Source organism: Pimephales promelas, chromosome 19 (genome assembly GCF_988280905.1).
Source record: "Pimephales promelas chromosome 19, fPimPro1.hap1.1, whole genome shotgun sequence".
Lineage (NCBI taxonomy): Eukaryota > Metazoa > Chordata > Actinopteri > Cypriniformes > Leuciscidae > Pimephales > Pimephales promelas.
In genome coordinates this window covers 7,275,969-7,300,188 of record NC_142787.1, presented here as the reverse complement: position 1 = coordinate 7,300,188, position 24,220 = coordinate 7,275,969, and the positions used below count along the sequence as shown (strand labels likewise).

Sequence of the window (24,220 nt, the reverse complement as noted above, 5' to 3'; positions counted from 1 at the left end):
AAGGACAAATGCTAGCCTTGCTCTATTCTGTGAGGCGCGTTTGTAACGTCACGTAATACGTAATTACGTTCAAAAGGTCACGGGCGACGTAGCCGGAAGTACAGAATCAAAATCGTCCGACATCGCTGTTTTACCTTTTAATTCCTTTTTTGTAAACGGCGTTTGAGTTAGTTTTCACGTTCAACCTGTGCGTTCAACTTGTAAACACTCTGACTCTGTACTTCTGGCTACGTCGCCCGTGACCTTTTGAACGTAATTACGTACTACGTGACGTTGCAAACACGCCTCACAGAATGGAGAAAGGCTAGCATTTGTCCTTAGAAAAGTTACATTTTTGGAATAAGCATTGAAATAACCGATCGTTTCGCATGATAAGACCCTTATTCATCGTCTGATATCGTTTAAAGACATTTGAAGCTGCATCTGAAACTGTTATTAACACTATCTTTTGGACCTGAACCATCCGGTTCCCATTGAAGTCTATTATATGGAGAAAAATCCTGGAATGTTTTCATCAAAAACCTAAATTTCTTTTCGACTGAGGAAAGAAAGACATGGACATCTTGGATGACATGGGGGTGAGTAAATTATCAGCAAAAGTTTTTTCAAAAGTGAACTAATCCTTTAAGCCAGCTCCTTGTTTCCTGTCTGCCATTATTGGCCGAACTTGATTAATTCAGGTGTGTCTGATTATTGTTGCCGTGACTACTGAGGTCAGGCACACCTGAACTAATCAATTTGGCCAATAATGGCAGACGGGAAACAAGGAGCTGGCTTAAGTTCAGGAAGTAGTGCAGCTGTGCATAAAGTCCATTGATAGGAGACATTACTGTGCTGCCATTTTCATAGATCTTGCCAAGGCGTTTGACTCCGTCAACCATCGTATTCTTATTGGCAGACTAAATAGCCTCGGTTTCTTAAAGGTGCCCTATACTGTGAAATTGAATTTATGTTGGCATAGTTAAATAACAAGAGTTCAGTACATGGACATGACATACAGTGAGTCTCAAACATCATTGTTTTCTCCTTCTTACTTAAATCTCGTTTTTGAAAAACACCCCTGAAAAACAGGCGAATCTCCACATAATACCGACTCTGACGTAAAAGTCGGGATCATTAATATGTATGACTCCAAACATTTGCATATGCCAGCCCATGTTCAGTGATAGACGAGACGGAGCTGCGCAGCCGAAGCATGGCAGTTGATCAGTGTTCGGATGTACACATGAACACAAAAGTATATTTTAGTTCCTTCGTCCGAGCCTCTGAAGAAACAATGGATTAATTTTATTTTCTCTGGAAATTTTCAAACCGACGACTTGTTTCCTCAACTTGCCAAGAGCTGGCCTCGGATCGAGCTGATGTGTTGTTGTTCAAGTTCAGACAGGTAATCTTTCACTTTAAAATCGTTCAACACTGTTTTTGCATCAGTAAGTCAGGCCAGTGATTAAAAATCAACTTCACATCGTTTCTTTTAGTAGGATGATAAATTTTTTTTTATTTAAATTGTGAATTATATACAGAAAGAAAGCGATCTAAGAACAATCACAGCGCGAGTTTGTCTGGACACTTGCCAAACTCGTTATGAATTCAATGACGCACGTTACACTGCACAACGAAACTCCAACGTTAACTGTATTTACATCATCGTGTCTGCTGCATTAGAGAGTAGAGAGACTGCATTGCAATCTTCATTCTCGCGATCGACACACTCACTGTCCTTTGCTTGCTCAATCACAGCAACACTTTATGTGATGGGAATAGATCTAAATACTTCAAAAACATCTCACGATTCGTTAATCTCGATCGATAGCTGTAATAGTAAAAAAAAACCTATAATAGCTGTAGTAAAATTATTCGAGAGAGTTTCACATGTAATAGGCTACATAGCTATTTCATATGCAAGCATGTCAGCCAATCACAGCAGAGGCCGGTTACACACAGCAGACACGCCCCTTCAAACCGGGTGTTCAAAGCAGAGGCTAAAATCAGGCTAGGAAAAATGCCTTTTATTTCTAAATTATTACAATTTTTGATCTGAAAAACATACTAACATTATAAGGGCAACCCAGGAAACATTATAAAATAATTTAAAAAACCGTTATAGGGCACCTTTAAGTGACTGCCTGGCTTGGTTTTCCAACTATTTCCGAGATAGAGTTCAATGTGTAAAATCAGGGGGTCTGCTGTCCAGTCCTCTTGCAGTCTCTATGGGGGTGCCCCAGGGTTCAATTCTTGGGCCGACCCTATTTTCTATATACATTAATGATGTTGCTAGGGCTGCTGGTGATTCGCTGATACATTTGTATGCAGACGACACCATTTTATATACATCCGGTCCCTCTTTGGATTGTGTGTTAACTAACCTTCAAACTAGTTTCAATGCCATACAATATGCTTTTCGTGATCTCCATCTGTTTTTAAATGCTATAAGACTAAATGCATGCTTTTTAATCGAACTTAGCTACCACCCGGACTAAAATCACTACTTTTGACGGTGCTGATTTAGAATTTGTGGACTGTTACAAATATCTAGGAGTGTGGTTAGACTTTACACACACATACACTGAAGACACACGTGTGACGCTTGTGTTGTTTTTTTGCCTATATGAAGACAGAAATGATTGAATTTCCTCTCCAGGCTCTAGATCCACTCTGAAAGTCACTTTGTGATCGTTTAACCACTTCATTTGTGAAACTATCATCATGACGATCATGACAAACACACAGAAACTCCAAAGGGCTTCACGGCAACCCGTCAAAATAAAAGTTCGGTTTAACTTGACAGAAATATATTACTGTTGTACAGTAGAAATAGGAAATGTCCAGATGTAATAATACATTAACACTGTAAAGTATGGACTAGTGGTTCTTTGTAGGATGGGAACACTACAGAAAGATTCCGGCCAGAGAATCCTTTATCATCCTTTTATTTCACAGACCAGGATGCCAATATACAAGTTTGCAAGTGTATATGCTGTGTGTGTGTGTGTGGTCTAAACAGAAAGAAAGAAAAAATAAATAATGAAATGATAATAAACAAATAAAGAATACTATAATATACTTATTGTCATCATTCACAACAGTATAGTAATGAAAGTAATAGTTAACATTAATCCAGTACAGAATACGTCACTATATACCCTTTTATGGTGTACTACTGCACCTTTAAGTGACTATGCAAAATATAACATTATATCGCTATAACGCTGTAGCATCAAATAAACAGTAAATGCTGCATCCGAACACGGAATTATATGTCTAAATATACAACACAAAGAGGTCTATATCGACGTATAGATGGGCTAATTATTTACCCACAGAAAACATATTAACTATTACAGCACGCTCTGTTTCATGACTACACAAATCACACAGAATAAACGAGTTTGAATGAACATAAATAAAGTTCAAAGCATAGTATAAACATATAACAGTAGTCAGAACTTACTTGTTTTTCATAAAACGCACACAAAAGTAAAGGAAGGGGTCTCTGAGAATCCTCTCATCATCTCTGAGCGCGAATAACTGAGGCGCAAATATCTGAGGCGCGAATAACTTAGGCGCGCGCATTCCTTTCCAGGCGCAGTTCACGTGATGGAGCGCGAGCGCACTTAGGAAATATCAGCGCTGAACAAATAGGCTTTCAGACAAAGCCGCCCCCAACTATCCGTATGGCAGTTGAAAGAATAGGAGAAAGTCTATTTGTTAGTCTCTTCTTCATCCTGGTCCTCCAGAGCTGGGAGCAGGATGATCCGGGCGACTGGACGAATGTAAGTACGGTCCTTCACTTGAACACTGATCGTTCGTACGCGTCCATCTGCTCCTGGATGAGTCTGGGTAATCCGTCCTACGGGCCATGACGCTCGAGGGAGTTGGGGATCCACAATTAAAACAACATCACCGATGGAGAGTGGCTTAACGTCTTTCCTCCACTTACTGCGTTCTTGTAGCCCTGGTAGGTAGTGGCTGATGAAGGATGACCAGAAGCGGTCAGCAATGACTTGACTGTGCCTCCAGCGTCTTCTCCCGAGGTCACTGGGGTCATAAACTGCTTGAGGAAGCGATGAGTCGTGTCGGCCCATTAAGAGGAGTTTAGGCGTGACCGGATCTGGATCAGAGGCATCTGATGACAAGTAGCCTAAGGGTTTCGCATTCATTATGCCCTCGACTTCTACTAGAATTGTCATTAGGACAGGTTCAGGAACAGTCTGATCTTTGAGGACAACACGAAGAGCAGTCTTGATAGACTTCACTTCCCTCTCCCATGTGCCACCAAAGTGCGGCGCACTTGGAGGATTGAATCGGAAGGATATCTGCTGTTCAGCGAGTTGCTCTCTCCACTGAGGTGCCATAGCAGCAACGGCCTCACGTAACTCTCTCTCTCCACCGACAAAGTTGGTACCATTGTCCATGAGGAGTTCGAACGGTCTGCCACGCCGAGAGATGAATCTCCTTAGTGACAGCAGGAAAGCATCTGTATCGAGGCTTTCCAATAGATCCAGATGCACCGAGCGAGTTGTCATGCATTTGTAGACAATGCCCCACCTCTTTTCAGTGCGGCGCCCGATCCGTACTTGGAAAGGCCCGAAGCAATCAACTCCAGTTGAATAGAACGGTGGCTTATGGAGTCGTAACCGAGCTGGTGGATAATCTGCCATCTTCGGTACATCAGGTTTTGCTCTCCATCGTCGGCACTCCAGACATGAATGCTGATGCTTTCGAATGGCCTCTCTACCACGGATAATCCAAAACCTGCGTCTGATCTCGGCAAGAACCCGTTCTGGCCCAGGGTGCAGTAGTGACTCATCAAAATCCTTGATGATAAGCTTTGTCACCGGATGGCTTGGGTCCAGGATAACTGGGTGGATAGTATCAGGGTCTAGTCCTTCAGCATGACTTAACCTGCCACCAACTTTGAGTAGCTCCGTGGCTCCTTCATATTCTGGTGACAGAGATGCAAGACGACTGTCTGACGGAAGAGTACGTCCAGCTTTGAGAGCCCTCAATTCTTCAGCAAAGCAGTCCTCTTGAACCTTCTGTAACATTAGCTTCTCTACTTGCAGAAAATCGGCAGCGGAAAGGGGTACTGTAGTTTTATCCTCAGCCGCCCCGTGAAAGGAGCTAGCAGTTTCCTTAAGAAGCTCTTTCCAGCTGGAGAACTTACTGGGATCCGGAAGTGGTGTGGGCAAGATGCTGGACACAGTTCCAACGAAGGCAGACTTTCTAAACTCGGTGGTGTCTAGTTCTGGCTCAAATAAGGGCATTTTGGGCCATTCCCTTTCAGACAAACGGAGAAAATGTGGACCTTTGTTCCAGCGATGATCCTGTACCATCTCTTGCAGAGTGAGTCCGCGGGTTATATCATCAGCTGGATTACTTAGAGTGTCAACATACCGCCATTGAACAGGGTTGGTCAGGTTCTGGATTTCTGCGATGCGTGTTCCCACAAACACTTTATAACGGCAAGATTCTGATTTGATCCAGTGCAGTACAGTTGTGGAGTCTGACCAAAGAGTGATATGCTCAGATGGTACTGCAAGCTCTGTCTCGATCAATCTAGCCAACTGTGCGCCTGTAAGCGCGGCACTGAGCTCAAGCCGTGGAATAGACAGCAGCTTACGGGGTGCAACTCTCGATCTAGCAAACACGAAGGAGACATAGACTTGCTGATCATAATCTGTCGTCTGCATGTAAGCTACTGATCCATAGGCGCGCTGCGAAGCATCACAGAAAATGTGAATGTGACGGGTTGAGTTGGCAGTATCGGCAATGGCTGGTGCATATGGACGAGGCAGCTTTAGATGTTGCAAAGTGGGAATTTCTTGCACCCAACTTGACCATTTCTCCAGAAGGTCAGCGGGTTGGATCTTGTCGTCCCAACCAATATTGGCCTTCCACATGTCCTGAACAAGCACTTACATCTTGTCGTAAATGGCACAATGTATCCCAACGGATCGTAAAGCTTGGCAAGAACACTGTAGACGTTACGCAGAGTAGCGTCTGAACATTCAGCTTGACGCTGTTTGTAACCCAGGGTATCATTCAAACAATCCCAGCAGAGTCCAAGCGTGGGTTCTTGGAGGTTGTCGCTGGCCTTGGATAGCCATAGCTCACTACTAGCTGACTGTGCTTCAGGAGGTAGATTTGCTACAACTTCAGGCATGTTACTAGCCCATTGCCGGATCTCGAAACCTCCCTTGTTCAGAAGCGCTCGTAGATCATCAACTAGAACCTTGGCATCCTCAGGTTTACTAACACTGTGGAGGCAATTGTCGACATAGAACGAGTGCTCGATCACGTGCATGAGAGGAGAATCTGGTGGCTCGTGATCTCTGACGTGCTGCTGCAGAGCAAAGACTGCACAACAGGGGCTACACGTCGTTCCGAATGGTAACACCTCCCATTGGAATATGCGTGGTTCCGATGTCCTCTGCATGTCACGCCACAGGAATCGTAGAAGTGGTTTGTCACTGGGTAACAAGCGGATCTGATGGAACATCGACTTAATATCTCCGCTGATGGCCACAGCATGACATCTGAACCGCATCAGGACTCCAATCATGGTCGGACCGAGCGTTGGTCCCGGCAGGAGTTGGTCATTCAGGGACAGGCCATTAAAGGAAAAGGAGCAGTTAAAGACCACTCTGTCCTTTCCATTGTGGTGCACCATATGATGAGGTACATACCACGACTCTGTGGACTTTGCTGCTTCTTCTGTTAAGATTTCTGCAACATAGCCAGACTGAACAAGTTTATCCATCTCCTTGCAGTATGAGGCTGCTCGCACAGGGTCCTTAGCCAACCGGCGCTCAGTGCTGCGTAGGTTTGGCATCACGGCATCTTGCTGAGCACAGAGTTTGATAAATGGCTGACGACGCAACAGTGGAGTAGCGTAGCGCTGGGTACCATCGACAGATACACGTTTGGAGGCTGTCTGTAAGAGGATGAGTGCCTGCTGGTCTTGCTTGGAACGCATTGCAGTCTTCTCACTGACATAGGGGACTGTGTCAATGTGCCAAAGAAGTTCCACATTTCTGAGGAGTTCAGAATGCGAAGACTCAGTGGCGATGTGCAGACAGGAAGACTGGTGAGAAGAGACTGGCATAATGTCAGAAGGACCTTGCAAGGACCAACCTAGCCTCGTGCAGATGGCTATAGGACCACCAGATGGGCCTGCTCTGACTGGCTGGGTAGGAGTGAGAAGCTGAGGCATATCAGAACCGATGAGGAGCAGAGGTTGGGCTCTGTGGATAAGTGTCAAAGGAAGTCCTTTGAGATACTCATAGCGCTTCTGGAGAGCTTCTACTGGATACGTGTGTTCAGATAAGCTCAGACTGCTTGCTGTGAAAGCATGTGGAATCCAAAACTTCTTGTTTGGCTTGAAGATGGGGGATACATGAAAGCTAACTGAAGAACCTTTCAGCTCTTTCACCTCTTGCTGTACTGTCCTCAGATGAAGTGTCTCTGGATGCTGAGAGAGTTGTAGTTGCTTTACAGCCTGTGGAAGGATAATAGTTCTCTCCGATCCATCATCGAGCACTGCAAATGTCTCAAGAATGCGGTCTCCATGATGCAGAAGTACTTTGACAATCTTCAGCAACACTCTCTGAGGGCTTCTAGGCTGCTCAATGTAGACAATGGGCTTCGGATTACTAACCATCAGCACTTTATGGGATGACTCTTGGATAACATCATGCAGGACTGTAAGGTGTTTCTCTTTGCAAAGCTTACATGGGCGTTTAAGGGTGCAGGCTGTAGCTTTGTGGCCGCGGCCGCATTTCCAACATCTATCACCTTCATGGATCCACCTCTTGATCTCAGCTGTACTCAGTTTCTTGAAGTCCGAGCATGAGTTAAGGTAGTGCTCCTTATTATTGCAAAACGGACAATAAGGACTGAGTTTGAAAGCTTGGGATTTCGAATGAAAAGTCTCCTTGTCAGCTGCCTCTCCAGAGCAGAGGAAGACTGACGCTGTTCTATCTTTGGACTTTGGGCTACGTTGATCTCGCTTTGGTAAGGTAGGCCCTGTAGAGTTATAGAGAAAAGTAGCACGACTGGCGAGACGCTTGGCTTGAGCCTTCATCTGGAGCCATGCAGCGAGGTCGGGCAAGGAGTAGGTGAGCTCTGAACCTGGCTGTAGTATGCCGCGAACGAGACAATATTCCACAAATCCATCTCTGTAGGAAGGAGACATTTTGCTTAAAAGACGGTCAACATGGGAACCACACTTGAGCTCGTATCCAACCGGTCCCTCTAAAGTGCGTAGCATACCGACAAGCGACTGCACCGAGAGGGCAAAGGAGTCAAATGCATCTGCGTCTCCTGGCTTAATTGCTGGGGAGTTGAGGATTGCCCCAAGTTCACTTTGCACCAATTGTCTTGGCTGGCCATATTTATCTTGCAGAGCCCCCAATGCTGCTGTATACGGTGCAGGGTCATACATGTATGATTTGGCCAACTGCAGAGCACTCTGAAGTTTGAGCTGGCCCAGGAGAACTTGGTATTTATAGTGCTCGCTGAGATGAGGGTGACTATTCATCAAGTTGTCAAGCGCCATCTTCAAAAGTGCAAAATCACTTTCTTTGCCACTCTCGAAAAAAGGAAGTGTCGGTTTGGGAATGCCATAAGATGTAGCAATCAAGGTCTCCATACCCGGGTAAGTCCATGGTGATGCCATCTGAACTGGTGATGCAGCTGTAGGAGGTGGTGGTGCCATTATGAAACTTGTACTGGTAGTTGGAGCCCCTTGGTACTGAGACGGGAGACTAGTTGTGACAGAAGATCTTGTCATCGGCAACACTCCACCTTCCTGAGTAGTTACCATGGAGGGAATGGGAGCAAATGAGACGGGCGCAGATGGAAGTACAGAGACTGGTACTGCAATCGGTGCTGTGCTAACAGGAACACTGATTTGGGCACTTGCGACGGGACTAGCAGATGGTGCCAATACCTGATAAGGAACAGTGGAGGAAGATGCTACCTGAACTGGCGCTAGATTTGGTTGCTGTACAGGTGGGTACTGCATGGGAACCGATGGCACCAGAGGTGGCTGTTGAGTCAATGGTGATGACAGAGGTAACTTGGAGAATACAGCAGGAGCTGACGTAGACAATGATTCATTGTTCGTCCCTGTCAGGTAGGTCTTTACAAGACTGGCAATGTGTACCTCCTTCTCGAGTTTCTTCAAGCGCCTGCGTCTCCCCATTTCTCTAGCTATCCTCTCTTTAGCCAAATGTGCTTCCTCCTGTAGTCGCTGTCCTTCTCTGGCTTGTGCATCCAATGCTGCTGCTTCTAAGTCAGCTTTCCTTTCTTCTTCTATTTCCTGTTGCAGATCAGCTAGCTCCAATCCTTTGATCTCCTCCTCTAAAGCCGCTTCTTGTATATCAGACGTACTTCGAAACAGATGGAGTCCGTAAGATAACCGAGAGGACCGTCGTGACTGTGTAGCTGACCGATAACTTGTCAAACTCCTAGCCCTGGTTGACTGAGCCTGGTCTGGTTGTCCTACAGGCGTAGAGGAGGTTTGGACCACAGGCTGTTGAGAGGGCAGAAGAGTGACTTCGTACTGGGCCAAATGTGCAGGTGGACGGGTTTCTCTCTTGGGTCGATCCAATGACTCCAGCTGCTGACCTTCAGTTGATGACTCCATAGTGTCGAGAAAAACCCTAGCTCCGGCTCGAAGGACCAATGTAAAGTATGGACTAGTGGTTCTTTGTAGGATGGGAACACTACAGAAAGATTCCGGCCAGAGAATCCTTTATCATCCTTTTATTTCACAGACCAGGATGCCAATATACAAGTTTGCAAGTGTATATGCTGTGTGTGTGTGTGTGGTCTAAACAGAAAGAAAGAAAAAATAAATAATGAAATGATAATAAACAAATAAAGAATACTATAATATACTTATTGTCATCATTCACAACAGTATAGTAATGAAAGTAATAGTTAACATTAATCCAGTACAGAATACGTCACTATATACCCTTTTATGGTGTACTACTGCACCTTTAAGTGACTATGCAAAATATAACATTATATCGCTATAACGCTGTAGCATCAAATAAACAGTAAATGCTGCATCCGAACACGGAATTATATGTCTAAATATACAACACAAAGAGGTCTATATCGACGTATAGATGGGCTAATTATTTACCCACAGAAAACATATTAACTATTACAGCACGCTCTGTTTCATGACTACACAAATCACACAGAATAAACGAGTTTGAATGAACATAAATAAAGTTCAAAGCATAGTATAAACATATAACAGTAGTCAGAACTTACTTGTTTTTCATAAAACGCACACAAAAGTAAAGGAAGGGGTCTCTGAGAATCCTCTCATCATCTCTGAGCGCGAATAACTGAGGCGCAAATATCTGAGGCGCGAATAACTTAGGCGCGCGCATTCCTTTCCAGGCGCAGTTCACGTGATGGAGCGCGAGCGCACTTAGGAAATATCAGCGCTGAACAAATAGGCTTTCAGACAAACACTAATCCCCCCCCCCCTCCCTAAAAAAATCCTAGGGGAAATTACATTGAAATTACATTGTGCCCTTTTAAACAACTTCCTTCTAATCTAGAGAGCATGTTTGATTTAGTTTTTACCCCAAAGTGTTAATTAATACATCAATTAACAAGCATGTACTAACGTGTATTTAAGATGGTATATTCATGCAGGAATTCATATGACTCATGTCGTCGAGGTTAGTTCTTCATTAGTACATGTCTTAACTCATCATTAGTTCAAAGGACGGAAATTATTAATTCAGGTATTAGTACAAGATTATTCATGTACTGTTCCTGTAAAGTGTTGGCCACTGACATAGCTAACTTAAGAGTAGAGATGCACAATTAATCAAATTTCTAATCGCAATTACAATTACGGATGCCACAATTAAAAATCGTTCAAATCCACGTTTACAAAAAAAAAGTCCACTTACATTATTCTGCGTTCTTAAGAGGTGTGTTTAGAGCGTGTTACGTTGTGAGAGGTGAATCACGACTACTTCAGAGAACCCACCACAACAGAAAATACCAGTGACGTAAGTGTAGAGTTCGTAAGAGTTCCTATTGGCTGTGCAAATGTAACCAGGAAAATGGCCATAGGGGAACATTAGTTCTTAGGGAACTGCTCTGGTGGCTAGTTCCTATAACTTAAGTTCTTAGAATTACACAGTGCGAAAGCCCCTATTATTATTATCTCATGCATATTTTTACTTTATTTATTTATTTAAAGAAGACACCAAACCAATGTATAGTTGACAATTTGAGGCTTAATGCTACAGAAAAGCAATAAAAGTGTTTTTAGCTAGTTTTTTATATAAAAATATGGCATGTAGTTGCTTCAAACAATAGTAAAGCTATTCAAAACATCATTCAATGTAAATTGTCATAATCATAATTAATATTTTAATCGCAATTACAATTTTAAGGGAATATTCGACAATTATGATTTTTGTCATAATCGTGCAGCCCTAGATTTAGAGTTTCCTAAGGATCCACAGAAAAGGTGTAGAAAGTTTCAAAGGCTATTTTAAGAACAGCCTCTGGCGATACGCAGAGGTCTGAATTCCCCATAAGCTGGAGAGGTCACATGTTACATTAGTTACATTGTCACTAGACTCACATTGCACAAGACTAAAAGTAAAGTTGACACAGTTCTCTGCAGTGCAACCTTTTTCTGAGTACTTACCTAAAGATAACCATTGCAGTTTTACAGGGGGGACATGCAAGCAGGAAGATCTGCAAAAGAGGAAGTAATAAAGCTCAATAACGGACTCTTTCAAACAAAGAAAATATAGATAAAAGGTAAATGCAATCTTTGATCCATGGGCCAAATTGTGCTTATCAGTACATGTTTATCACATTTTCAATGGCTAAGTGTTAATCAAAGAGACGTTTGGCTACTGAAAAATGGATCCCTGAAGATACAGTAACAACACCATTTTGGACCAGTTCAGTGTTGCATTCAGAACCATTTTCAAACCAACTTGGATTATGTAGCACTTTGATTATGGCAGAAATATATCTATACATTATCTGATCATTTTTATTTTACTTATTCTCATGTAGCAAACACACCAATTCAACAACACCATCAGCAGTTTCTTTTATAAATTTCAGATAAATTGTCATTATTAAAATAAATTTCAATGTTTACATTTTAGAGTTTTTTGTTTACTTTCATATGATAAAACAATTTTGTTGATTAAGAACACTATGAAAATATGGTTCTTGCAGTCTTTTCTTTTAGTGAAAAAGGGAACAAAGGATGGGCTGTGAGCAATGTCTACTCCTGGGGTCATGATGGTAGTTGAACAAACTCAGGGTTACAGGATTAGTTTTGAGTTGATTAAACCAAACCAATCCAACCCAACCAGGCTTTGTTGGTATCATGATGCTGATCATCAACTTTCTCTATCAACTCAACTTCTCTATGCTGAAAAAGAGTGAAACTGAGAATCATTTCTCACTAGAGAAGCAGCACAATTCACTACAGAATATTATGAGATATTAGAAAAGATAAGAAAAATATAAAGAATTTAAGCAAATTTACACAGCAAGAAAATATCTACAGTATCTATGAAAGATGACAACTAAAATAGTCTTGCTATATCAGTGCAAGTAAAAGTTGTGAAGTTAGTTTAGACATTTGATAAAAGTATAGAACATGTAACATTTAAACTCACATGTAGTCATTTTATAGCTTTATCTATTACGCAGTTCAAACTTATCCCGATTTGGATATCGTTGGATATAGTTTGAATCGGGAAGTTAATCGGGAACTTATCCCGATTATGTGTAAATAACCCCTGTTAACTACATCTCACCATGTAACAGTGATTGGTGTAATGTGCAATTTGATTCTAAAGTCCATTTATACTTTTTTATATTTATTCCATTAAACTGTGCGTAATAATAATTGATATACTAAAATTGTACATGTGTGATCGGTTAAGGGTACAATAATCATATAAATAATATCTAAATCATACAAAATTATTATTCCAAATAAGCATTACAATTTTTATCTTAAAAAATTATTTGCTGTATAGTGATCTTTAATTTGGAGTGGAAACAGGTGGAGTGACTATCGCATCAGACGTGTCACTTTGCTCACACTTGATTGGTCCAAGTTCGGTTTGAGATGTCTTACCTGGAACATAACCTGCCCCGGACCAGGTTAGCTGTAGAGTGTAAGCTACTATGGCGATGAACACCACTAAAAGCCAAACCACTTTCGTGGTGCCTAAAACCCAGGGTTGACGCAAACTAAACTGAAAGCTATCTGGCTAGCCACCTAAACTTCATGGATTCATGGTATAGACCCCAGGGTTAATGAGATCACAGACTGACATTGATTAGGATATGCTGGCAGGGTAGTCAGTTTCCCACTTTGAGAGGATGACACAGGAAGGAAGGAAGTTGAATCCTCCTGTCAGCAGATGTCATCATCCCAGGTGAGTCAAACTAGAGCACAATCTGACGTCACGTTACAGGATGATACCACTTTCACTTTCTTGTGAAATATGCTCATCCTGAGATGGAGTAAAACGTTGGATAACACTGTTACAGAAATACTGCAATTAAGATCATAAAACAATGTTTTTTCCATTCCTTTTGAAAATTTTCAAGGGCTTATTTAGTTCAATTATTGTTTAATTAAATAAGCAAATAGAGTCTAAACTCTGTTTGGGCATTTTCTAAAGAATGTATAAGTTGCAAAATTTGCTGACATGATGCAAGGGTGTTTTGGAATGGTTTCTATGTATGCCTCAATTTCATGAATGTCTGAAAATACCCAGTGAACCACTTAAAATGAAAACTTTATAATTAACAGTTATTTGAACTTATCCCGATTATGTGTAAATAACCCGTTAACTACATCTCACCATGTAACAGTGATTGGTGTAATGTGCAATTTGTTCTTTATACCACTAATGCAACAAAATCATATAACTCTGAAGACATCTAGCTATTAGTTAATAATTTAAAAAGGGAAGTATTGTGTTATTCCTCTGGATGTAAAAAGAGAGAGTGTAGAAGCAGTGAACTGAGTTAACCTAGATTAGGGTTAGAAAGTATTTCATCGAGCCTATATCCTTTAAAAAAGATCTGTACAAGCAATTATACGTCTCATACATGAAGCAGCCATCAACAAGCCTCATTCACACCAGAAGCATTATGACTTCCTCACCCATATGTCATTTCAAACCATGTTTTGTTGTTTTTGTTTATCTTTCTTAACCAGAACACAAAAAAAGTGAATGAAAGTGATTGTAGGCCAGGGCTATTGATAACGTCTTTGTCACTATTCAATTCTAATCTTCTCCATCAAAGCTCTGAAATAGCAATCATGTTTGCACTGCCGTTTCATGTCTGCTGGGCCAGACTGATCTCATGAAGTAGCGCGTGTATGACACGCCAATTCGTATTTCCATTTTCGGCGTGCTATCAAGACGCATAATCGCCTGTCAGCGTGTTTATGAACGCCATTGACTTAACGTTATATAAATATATGAGTTACCTCAACCCCGTCCCTAAACCTAACCGTCACTGGGGTTAATGGCATTTATGACTGTTCCCTTACCATCCTAGGTAGGGATGCACCGAATATTCGGCCGCCGAAAATTTTCGGCCGAAAATGGCCCAAAAGTGCATTTTCGGTTTTCGGCCGAAAGACTTTTATCACCGAAACAATATGGCCGAAATGTTGTGATGACGCAAACAGAAACCGCGACCTGCACGTGCTTGTCTGAAGCAACATTTCTGCGGTGCGGACGTATTTCAGTGTATCTGAACCCGCGAGGAGACGGAAGCCTTGTTTATCCACCTATATCTGCTCTAAACAGCGCGCGCCGCCATGACGACGATTCCGGTTGCGAGCGGGTCAAGAGCGGTGCGCGCGCTGTCTGTGGAGTCGAGTCTCCACAGAAAGCGCGCGCACCGCTCCAAACGGTCGAGGCGTTTATACTTGACGCGCTCTCCGTTTTACTATTCCTTGAAACGACAGGGGACGACTCAAGTAACTGTCCTCTAACCATCAGGAATCGGTGAGAAGAAGAAAGATAAACGCATGGCAATGCTTATTTTTTAGTAGGGTATTCCACCACCAATACAAAAATAATCATGTAAAACCCAGTAAACCCTGAGATTATTACTTGTGACATTACAATAAATATGTATATGGGATTGGGAACTATGTATATGTATGTATAGAACTAAATTAATGCTCTCTTAAATATTTAAATACATTCACTAAACATGTTTCATTAAGTTTCATGTACATTTGTATTAAACATGGACCATTGTTCATTTAAAAAGGCTTTTTATGCTATTGTATGCCAAATTTTTAAAATGAAACTAATTTAGACGTGCAAACTGGGTGCTGGTTTGATGAGAAGTTTGCGCTCGGCTTTGTTTTTGAGAGAACGTTTCATTTTAAAACCTTTCTGCAGGCCAGTAGATTATTATTTAGTGTACACATGAGTGGGGTCAAGTTAAACATTTTAGTTTGAATTTTATTTTATACTGTGCATTGTGCTAAATAAATATTTGCATAATTTGTAAAAAAAAATGCGGTACAGACACGCGGAATGACGCGGACGTTAATGGCGTAGACATATACGCATACACGCGGATACACGCGGATAGCTCAAAATGCGTAGAGATGACACGCCACCTGACTCGAAAGTGGCGTGTATGTTTACGCAAAAGTCATGATGTCATGTTGGCTGGGCAGACAACAACACAAAGCAATTATTGTATATATAGTCTGCGTAGGCATCTACTGTACATCAGTGTCTTCTTAACTCCTATACCTTTAGCTACTCCTGCTACATTTTTTTGGCATTTATTGAGGCTGACATAATTCTGCTTTACATGCCCTAACTGGTGCAATTACACTGTCAAATTAACAATTAGATTGCTTTGTTTCTCATGAGACAGAAGAGAAAATATCATGAGAATAAGGTTTGGAGGTACTTTAAAAAAAGTTTGTTATTGCTACAGTCTATAATGTTTCAGTTACATTCTGTATGCACAGAAGATTTATAAAGCAAGTTGCTTTCCCCTTTAGACATTTTTTATTGTTAATAATGATTTTATAATGTCTAATCAAATCTACATGGAAACTTGGGAATACTCCTTATTGGTTTAGCACTTCATTGAATCTGTTTACAATTCCCCACTGTTCTGGCTTTATTATTTACCTGATGATAAGAATGTGACCTTGTTCAAATATTGTAAAACTTGTACAAATAAGTTTATTGACATAAGTGGAACTATGAAGTTACAATGAGATGTTGCGTTTGAGAACACGTGCCGAGGCGAGAACACATATTTGAGGCCTATTAAAGTGGCATCCGTGGCCTAGTGAAAGACGCGCATCCGGGGACTGGTCTGCGCTAACGGAACAAGGATTTCCTGACCTAGTTGCACAATATAAAAAATAAACTCACATAGATGACAGGAACTTTCCTCATAAACCAGTCATTTACAATAAAAAAAAATGTGTATGTCTGAGTAATATTTAAAATATTTACACCTAATATAGCTGATAGTATTCATTTGATGGTGCTTCTTGTCCATTAAATTTCCTAAAACTTTTGTCATTAGATTAGCTTTGCAATCTGTGTGTCTTTAAGAACATCAAGACAGAGAGATGTTCCAATCCAAAAGATGCATGTTTGCATTTTTAATATATTAAAATATTTAACAATGTTACGTATTTTAGCATAACTATTTGTTTGTACCATCATTGATTAGTTACTTGCATAAGTTTCCATGTGGCGTGTGTTAAGTTTTAGCAACTATTTAGCCATATTTTATTGTTATTAAAATGATTTTATAATGTCTAATCAAATCTAAATGAAAACTAAATGAAACAGGGATTTGTTTATTTTAATGTTACATGTTAAGAAATAATTAACATAATGATGAATGAAGCCCCTGCAGTTTCCTCACAAACCCCTGTTTGGGACAGATGAATCTAGATTAATGTTAAATTTAATATTATTCATTAATTCATTGTTATTTCACTGAATCACAGACCACTTTGATCAGTTACTGCAAAGGTGTACAAAAAAAACAAACCTTCACACACACATACACAAAAACACCTCCTCAAAGAATTTCTGTTGAAGCAACGAACAAATCCTTTTACAAATAGCCACTATATTTAACCACTTCTGTTTTTAGCTAACCATAAACAGAACCAGTTGAGTACAACTTATATTTGAGAGGTTAAAGTGGAATTACTGCAGTACCAGCCCTTTTCAGTTGCCAAATGAACTTGAATGTGAAAAAAAAATATCTGTTATAGAAACTATGTTTCTGGTATCATCATACTAATAAGGTTCCGTCGATTTAAAGAGTATATTTTAAAACGCATATTATAGTTAAACACCAGTATATAATACATCAGTAATGCGTAGATGACAGGGACAGCAGTGCTATACTTTATCTGAAATAGTGTTTTAGAATTATAACACAGTGCAGTTTTCACAACCTTAAAATTGAGGCAGAGGTGAAAGATCTATTATCACTAAGTGAAAATAGGAGTCTTTTCTTTGCACTGTAAAAATAGTATTAGATGCAAACAGTGGCAAATACTTTTTGCACCTCAGTGTATTGCAGTACTTTATAATATAGTATAAAATATATAGAGTGTGATGATTATTCAGTAAATATGTAAAAATTATGGTCGATGTGCCGATGTCCGATCAACGCTAGGACACTTTCACATTTCACTTCCACTTTTGAAATATTTTCTTCATTTTTATGTAAAATAAACACTTCTCTGAGATAATATGCATTGGGAAAGGGAAAAGAATGGGATCAGCAAAAGAGTTGAACTCGTGATGTTGCATCAAAAACTAAATTAATGTTCCAATCGCTGTCCAGTTACCAGTTTTTGCAATTTTGTGTGGCTCAACCAAGACGGAGATGGTGTAAACAGCATTTGCAGACGAGATGGGCTATGTGGACATTCTGTAAACATAAACTTGATTGCGTTACTTCATTGAATTTTTAACTTTTTAAAAATGTATTAGTCACCACAGCAAGATCATTTAAATCAGGAATGCCCAAGCCTGTACGCAGAGAGCGACCTTCCCGAGTGCAGTTCCAACGCTTCAGTCGAGTCTGATATAATATCATCAACAGTTTCTGGGAATCTTAATTAGCCGATTCAGGCTGCTTGATTAGGGAAGAAGCTGAACTTTGCTGGATGACTTTAGCCATCACAAATGTTTATTTCGACTATCATGTCAATCTGGTTTGGCCATCACAATTCATATTTTAATTTGGACCAGTTACAATACTACAGTAGTAGACCAACATTTGAAATGGATCATCAAAGTTGTCCTAAGACAAGAACAAGTGTTGTTCAAAGTTCATGTATAACTTTGATGAAAGGTTTTGATCCACTTCAAATGTTAACTGCTGTATTTGGGCCAGTTACATGGGTGTGTTACTTCAGAGTATTCTGCATCACAATTTCTATTTCAAGTATGAAAGAAATAAGGAGGAGAAATTGTACACCAGTTTAAACCGCTGCAAATAAGCGGTGGAAAAATTATACTTTTTTACAATCAGGAGCTATTGGGAGGTATAACAAGTTATGATTCGCCTCTAGCTATGTGATATGCAATTAAAAAATAAATAAATTACCAGTGCATCCAATGACACTCAAAGCTTGGAAACTAAAGCAAATAAATTGCCGCAAGTCTTCACAACTTCAGAATCACTAGCTAGTTTAACCAAAGCAACTTATGATACACTAAATGCAGGTTCAGATCCTTCAAGTAAGCTGAAGTTGAGTGTTTTGTTCAATGCCACAGCATTAATGGATGAAGCAACCCTTTGGGATTTTGAACCTGCAATCTTTCAGTTACCAGCCCAAATCATCTGCAATATAAGCAGAACCACATCTCCAAAAAATATTATGATTGTATCATAAATATACTTACTTGCACCATTGTGACCACATGACATGGATTGAGGAGGTAGATCACAGTCTTTGTAGCAAACTTAAACCCAACCTCAACACCAAAAGTCATGCACAGAGCCACAAGCAACAGGTTCTTGCCCCAGCTGTCTTCCTTACTCTTCCTGCCATCTCTCCCAACATCTCGGACCTCTTTGGGGACATTGAGCTTCTTCAAGGCCACCACCACTTCCAGAATAGAGACCAACACAATGACCAGAGTCTCCAGTATTCTCTGTTTTGGAGAGAGGAAGGCTGCGCACTCTGGCCCTCCATTGCCCTCAAACATGGGGTCCACACCTCCATAGATCCAGTCCAGCAGACTGTAGATATTATACCGAGACATGTTCCTCTGCTCGTATTGAAAAAGGTACGAACAAGACGGTATAAAGGACAGGACACCGACCTCCTGGCGAAACATTAACTTCAAATCTGTCTTCGATGCAAGAATAATAAAATGCCAAGAAGAAGGGCGAACTCAGCTGTTTCAACAGATCGGCATCCTTTATGTGAAAGACACCTGTGGGAGAGACCTAACGTTCCAAACTCTGATACGGGCTGGGCTGGGCTGGAGTTTGAATGCTAGGAGGATGACGCCTTTCCAAACGTAACGTCTTGACTGGTAAACGTTTTCTTCGCTAAGAGGAGAGTCCAGAATATTCCTGGCCAGAGCGGACCATTACATAAAAGCTCCAAAGAGGCTCTTGTTCCGCGAGAGAGGCCTTAAATATATCAACAACACCACACGACCACGACCGATGTGACAGGGTTCGGTGTAGCTTGCTGCTGCAACCTATCATCCGATTAAATGCGTTAAAAGCAGATGCAGAAGATGCGATATACCCAGGTGCATGTGGAGAATAAAAGAGGAACCATAGAAACGCCGCCCTGTTCACGCGGGCCCCCACATCCACCCAGCGCCCACACTGCAACACGCCTGCGCGCTGTTTCCCCCGAAAACCATCAGCATGTGATGTGGCCGAGACGAGTGCTGCTGCACATTTCCTGGAATGGGACTGGTCGAGTGCGGTGGCCCCTCCTTCTTTTCCACAAATTGTTAACTCTCTCACTGCCGGCGTAGCTGTGCTTTTTAGGGTTAGGCCTACAATTTCAAAAATGATAGTGTCCCCAAGTATAAAAATCTTGAAGGCACACTGATTGATAGGAGAGGCATAAAAAGTAGGCTATTTATATTGTGTTACTCATTTATTCAGAGACATGTCAGTTGTATATATATATATATATATATATATATATATATATATATATATATATATATATATAATAGCCTATATATGATTATATGTATGTAAACAAAATGTTTTTTGTAAGTTATTACACATTTATAAAAACAGAAGCCATTTTTATTTAAATATAATATGTGACTATATGTCACAGGCTATGTAAACAAATATGCATGTGTGTAATTTGTACATTACATTTATTACAAAGATATGTGTATACTTCAAAATATATAAATATTATGAGCCTACATTAGGCAAGGCAAGGCAAGTTTATTTATAGCACATTTCATACACAGTGGCAATTCAAAGTGCTTTACATGGAAGAATTAAAGAAGTCAGAATAATTAAAAAAGTTTAGAATTAAAAAAAAGCATAATAATAAAAATAAAATACAGTGTCGAAAATAAAATGTACAGTACAACAGTTTGACGAACAGTGGCACAGTGCTCATTCAGTAAATGCAATCAACATAAATAAAAACAGTTAAGAGTAAAAATAAAATAAAGTAATACCCCATCTGAGATTAACATCAACATAATATTTATATTGGCTTGATTTACATGTCAATATATTAAATTGTTTTTGCTTTATATAAGTGGTTTATTTAAGTGGGAAAATTGCTTTATATAAGTGGTAAAACAAGTGATGGGATTAATCTCTCAAACCAATCATATCCAAAATCGATGGAGGCGTTATCTCCTCTCATATGACCTTACCTGCAGGTGTCGCTATTGGACAGTATTATTATAAAACAAGTGTGTCACATTTTGTAATATTTGCATTGTTTTATTTTTCTAATATTCTCATGGCTATGTGCTTTCTTGTCATTTGTTGTGTTTGAAAATATGGGTTATATGGTTATAAACACAATAAATGACAAGAAAGCACACAGCCATGGGAACGAAAACTCAAAGCCATAGGTTGTGTCAACCAACACAAGACAAAGGATCCTGTCATAAACCCCAAACAGTTACAGGACTCTAAGCATCAGCCAATAAATTGTGTGATTTTATACAGGCTTCAGACACTAGCACAGTTGAAATTCATAATTTTCCTGTTTGTAAAGCTGCTTGAATCAATCTGCATTGTATAAAGCGCTATATTAACAAATGTTACTTGACTTGAGCATCTTGTTCCTTACTCAGGGAACAGGAGTTTCATGTGTAACCCAAATGTTTTTGGGAGGAGAATGCTGGCCACAGAAAAACCTGGGGTCAGAAATAAAAGCCATAGCCAGATATGTTTCAGCTTAGTTTGTGCCGACCCTGGGTTTTAGGCACCATGATAGTGGTTTGGTGTCATGGGTATAGTTGCAGGAAGGCAGACAAAGATAAAAAAAAAATAAAGCTACAATATGAAGTTTAATGAGGATAATACAAAATAGTAATCAGAAGGGCAACACACTCTAAATGCAACATACACCGAACAAAGAATAGATGTGAGGGATATATTTATACAACAAACACAAACAAGGATATATTAATTGAACATGCATGACATTTTCTAAGGGCTTCATTATGGGAAAAACTGAATGGCGAACACATTCATCTCACATTTTGCTGATTCACATTTGCAACATTTTGCATACATTCAGATATTTCAGTATTACTTTGATTTCATTTAGGATTTACAATAAGTATTATTTGAACAGAAGAGGTATAAACTATAGGGTACACACACTGAAACACGTGATGTGAACAAGTGAGGACAGACAAATTCACTATCAAACTAAACCAGTGATTCTGCTTCTCAACTCCTGTCCAGGGGACCCACTGCTTAGCACATTTTGAACGTCTTTATTTAACACACCTGATTTAAAACATCAGCTCATAAGGAAAGAACTGACCTGAGGGTACGTTTACACAACAACAATGTACTGAACATGGAAAAAAGTGTATTGTTTCCAATAAACCCCCACTTTAAAACCCCTTTTTAGTGTAACGTGTAAATGGCCCCTCAGTGTACAAACATGGCACACAAAACAAAAAATAAACATGTCACAGAGAACATATAACAATTTGCTTTATTACTAGTTCAATTATCTTGCTTGCACTTAACACACAGTGTTTGCAAATGTTTTTTCTTTATTATTTATTTTGTTTTCTGTTTTGTTTTTCTGTGCCCTTTCGTGAAACTTTAAAGGGCGGGGGGGGGGGGGGTTTGGGGGGGGGGTTGGGGGGGAGTTGACTGCGATTTCACTTTTTTCATTTTAAATAGTGTGTAATGTTGCTGTTGGTGCATAAACAGTATCTGCAAAGTTGCAGCGCTGAAAGTTCAGTGTTAGCAGAGATCAGTGTTGTAGTACTCGAGACTCGGACTCGTCTCGGACTCGGTCTCGAGACCATATTTTAATGGTCTTGGTCTTGTCATGGACTCGTGTCCATTTGGACTCGGAATTGACTCGTACTCGAACATTTTTTTTTTAGGACTCGGAATTATTCCCGAGTCCACTCGAGTTCAATTAAAAATATTTTTCATGATTATGTTAATAAAATATTTCTTTAAATTGATTGACACGCCCAGTGATTGGTGATTTTCTAGTGCGCAACTGCGCATGAAAAATTGTAATAAAATTACTTTTAACACCACCTACTATGTGGCCTTTTTGCCCTAAACTGATCATATTTTTTAAACTCTAAGTAAATTTAGTAAAAAAAAAAAAAAAAAAAGGATTTCTCTAAGTAAATAAAAGTAAATTAGGTAATCAACCCTCACTGGTCTCGGTCTCGACTCGGACTCGACCGTCTCTAGTCTCGGACTCGACTCGGACTCGACTCTCTATGGACTCGGTCTTGACTCGGACTCGACTCTCTCTGGTCTCGGTGTCGACTCGGACTCGAGTGAGGTGGTCTCGACTACAACACTGGCAGAGATATCGTCTTTTAAAAATCAGGAAGTATATTGCCTACAAAAACAACTCGATTGGGACTACAGCTGGGTTATGGTACATCACTAACCCACACATTTGCACCAACCCCTCCCTCAGAATATGCAGAAAACGACATGCGCATATTTCTGAGGCTCGTCGAGTGTGTTGTTCACGCAGCTGTCAGGTCTTCTGTGTTCGGGCTTCCCATGGATGCTATACTTCCTCAACAATGGTTTATGTTTGATTATGTTCCTGAAAATGACGATCGTAATTTAGCTCTCTGTGCTGCGCATTTCACGGAAGACAGCTTCCAGAATCTCCACGAGTTCAACACCGGATTCAACAAGAAACTGTTACTAAAACATGAAGCAGTTCCGACTTTTTTTTATTTTATTTTTTTTATTTAGCCTTTTTTTAACCAGGAAAAAAAAAATCCCATTGAGATTACTAATCTCTTTTTCAAAGGAGTCCTGGCCAAGACAGCGGTACAGATCACAACAATTTAGTACATTACAGACAATTTTATAGCAATTTCATAAGACTATTTAAAACATTCACAAACCATAGATTTCATTTCCAAACCTTTGAGCAAGAGTTTAAATTGGCCTATTGAAACCAGTTCCTTTAATTTCCAGAAATGTTGTAAATTGTTCCATGTTGTGGGGGCAGAAAAGTGAAATGCCACCTTACCAGCTTCTGTGCGGACATTTGGTACAGACAGTAGCAGTGAGTCTTGTGAGCGTAAAGAATATAGTCCAGCCCCTTTTGGTTGAATTCACACAAATATGAGGGGAGCAGACGCAGAATACCCTTATAAATAAACATATACCAATGACTGAGTCTACGATTCACAGTGGTGTGTGCGAGGCTTACAGTTTGTGATGAACCTCAATGCGGCATGATAAACAGAGTCCAGTAGTTTCAATACTTGGATCGGGGCATTCATGTAAATGAGGTCACCATAATCCAGAATGAGTGTAAATGTTGCAGCTACAAGTTGCTTTTTTGCACTGAAAGAAAAGCATAGTCTATTTCTAAAGTAAAAGCCAATTTTTAGTCTCAGTTTCCTAACCAAATGTTCAACATGACCTTTAAAACTAAGACTGTCAT

At 40.2% G+C, this 24,220-nt stretch overlaps 1 protein-coding gene across 1 annotated transcript in view; it reads right to left on the bottom strand.

Moving 5' to 3' along the window:
* Positions 1–19,990, bottom strand: part of tmem164 (transmembrane protein 164) — a 56,815-nt gene extending 36,825 nt beyond the window's left edge. The window contains exons 1-2 of the mRNA XM_039650276.2: positions 18,981–19,990; positions 11,702–11,751 (exon numbers count right to left, since the gene is read on the bottom strand). Coding sequence (XP_039506210.2) covers positions 11,702–11,751; positions 18,981–19,418 — 488 coding nt within the window. The 5' untranslated portion in view covers positions 19,419–19,990. The remainder of the gene's footprint in view (positions 1–11,701; positions 11,752–18,980) is intronic.
* Positions 19,991–24,220: the final 4,230 nt, after the last annotated feature.